At 31.3% G+C, this 2,827-nt stretch overlaps 1 protein-coding gene across 1 annotated transcript; it reads right to left on the bottom strand.

Moving 5' to 3' along the window:
• Nucleotides 1-1,087: 1,087 nt before the first annotated feature.
• On the bottom strand, nt 1,088-2,620 carry EIN_208900 (hypothetical protein; the record flags this gene model as incomplete). The annotated part of the gene is made up of 1 exon (XM_004261224.1): nt 1,088-2,620. One exon carries the CDS (start codon nt 2,618-2,620, stop codon nt 1,088-1,090), a length of 1,533 nt encoding a protein of 510 aa, XP_004261272.1.
• Nucleotides 2,621-2,827: the final 207 nt, after the last annotated feature.

Here is a 2,827-nt window from a genome sequence, read left to right on the forward strand (position 1 = left end):
TGGTTTAAATATTGTTGTACTGACAAATTGTGAACTATTCACATCAAATTGTGCAATCGTCATCCCATCATTATTGTCTGGTAATTCAAAGTGGTATAATGTGATCAAAATACATGTAATATCATACTTCGGTAATTTCATTGGAGCAGTATTTGTAGCAGTTTATTTTGGTAAATTTCTTGGGACTTTTGAAAGTGAAATATACACCAAATCTCTTTTTAAACTTGGAATAAATAAAACAACTCACCATTGGGGAAAAGCAGTGCTAAGTGGCATTGGATGTAATTGGGTGGTCAGTACTGGCGTTTTTATGAGTAACTGCTCAAGAGATATATTTGGAAAAGTAGCTGTGGTTACAATTTGTGTGATGACTTTTGTCACACTCGGATTTGAACATTGTGTTGCTAACATGTTTTTCTTACCAACTGCTCAGATGTATGGTGCTGATATTACTCTTGGTCAAATTTTATGGAAAAATATAATTCCAGTCTCTTTGGGAAATTTTATTGGAGGAACATTCTTTGTTGGAGTACCTTTTTGGTTTGCACATGTGTCTAACGTGTACAATTTTCCAATCATTGACAAGTCGATTGTGTTAAAATGATAATTTTAAATATATTTATTTGAGCATTATTTTATACGTCTTTGTTTTTTAACAACCAACACAGACTAATAAAATTTTTTTTACTGAAATATTAAATGCAATAGATTAATTGCTTTGTTTAAATTTGTTGTAAATTATAAAAGGATTAAGAAGAATGTAACATTTTTAATATATATTTTGTTTTTTAAATACAACTTATTTATTCACATTTTTATAACCGTTTAACTGAGATAAAATTTTACAGTCAAATAAAAAGTGGAAGCTTGATAAACTCTGAAGCAAATAAAAATCTACTTTGTACGGCTATTGTTTAAAGTATCCAATATTTTGTGTTGTCAATACAACATTTTGTTGCATTGACAAATTTTATTTTTTCTCTATGTTTATATGGGAAACAAAAAATTTTAACATTTAAAAAAGGTATTTAGTTTAATCAAAAAATAAATAACACAACAAATAACATTTTATAACAAAAAGGTGAAATTACAATAATAAAGCCAAGAGAATAAGGGATAACAACAACGATGAACCATAACTATTGTTTCGAAGATTAATAACCTTTTCATTGACACACTTTCCTGATGTGGAACATTTAAAGACATCAAAACAAGTACCACATGTTGGTCGACATTGTTTAGTGAAAGGATTAGGTCCGTCTTCGACCGTGTCATTGTCCAAAGTCAAGCACTCTGTATGTTCGCAATCGAAGGAAGTACTATTACAGTCTGGTTGATTATCATAAAAGTCCGATCTAGTGAGATAAGAAGTTCCAATAGTAAGTTGGCTTCCAACTCGTGTTTTGAACACAAAAGAAATTGTATTAGAAAACACTTTGAGTGTTTTATCAAATATGGCTTTAATTTTTACCTTATTTATAGTTTGGTTAATAGTTAATTTGGTGATTAAGTGTTCCTCTGTGTAATATGTGTTTTCTTCGTCGACTTTTGTATAGTCGGTACTCAACTCCAAATCGGCTCTAATCAACTCAAACCCCTCCAAATCACTGAGAGTGAATTTAAAAAGGAATTCACTGAAGTCGTTGTTCATCAAAATTTCAGTTGGGTAGAAAAACGATATTTTTGTTTGTTGATCTTTAATGTTCAACACAATATTTTTAAGTGCAGAGTCGTACATTGTTCCAGTGCCATCCATATTAATATGTTTGATATACCATTTGAAGAACATGAGTTCTTCAAATGCACTGCCTTCTTCAAAGACTTGAATTTCTGTAAAGAACTTGCACTTTAAAATCTTGTTTTGCTCAAATCTAACACCCGACGCGTATCGATCTCCAGTGGCCAAATTGATGTTATCAATATTAATATTTTCACTGTCTAAAGCTATTAAAGAGACATAAATATTCTCATTGTATAAAGGAAGAGTGAATGTGTCGTCGAGATTTTTATCGAAATATAACAACTCTTTAGTTGAAACACGACCTAATGCTATTTTTGATTGCACTTTATTGGCATTCACTATCTGCAAATTGACTTCAGTTTCTGTTCTATTCAGAACGAACAAAACTGGTGTAGCAGACAACCCAATATCACTGAATGAAACAGTCACTTGTGTCATATCTTCTGCTTGATTTACAAAACCGGCGGTTAAAGTTTTGAAAAGGTGTGGTTGCACTGCAATCAGTCTTTCCTCTTTATCGCCAGTTAAAGTTGGTCTGATATAATTTCTATATCCAGCTATCATGCAATTCATCTGAGTTTGTGATGAGCCGACGATTTGAAGCCATTGCCCACATCTATTGATGGTTCTTGATGAGGTGTGGAGAAACATCATTTTTTCGTGGACATAACATGCCATGTTCAAATTCATAGCAAAAATTTCTTTCTTGGGGTCTGGTATTCGATCATAACAATCATACGACTTGTTTAAGTACTTTGAATTGGTATCCATACTAATAGCACCAAAGTCGATCATACAGACTCTGTGATTTTGGTCTTGTGATGTGACAACAATAAAGAAGAGTGAAAACAAGAGGAATTGTAAAACAGTAAACGCCATTTCTTTTGATATTTTGAATGATTTGAGTGTTTTATTTACAGTTTAAATATCTCTGTATGAACAGTGTTATTACAAACTGAAATGAATGGCTAAACACACGTTTTTTTAATTAAAATTATCTGAGAGTTAACTAATTTATTTATAAATAAAAATAACAATAATAGTTTAACGGGAGTTGTACTGGACTCCTTTTTTTAACTCAATATG

The sequence above is a fragment of the Entamoeba invadens genome (genome assembly GCF_000330505.1).
Source record: "Entamoeba invadens IP1 unplaced genomic scaffold scaff_1105074724937, whole genome shotgun sequence".
Lineage (NCBI taxonomy): Eukaryota > Evosea > Mastigamoebida > Endamoebidae > Entamoeba > Entamoeba invadens.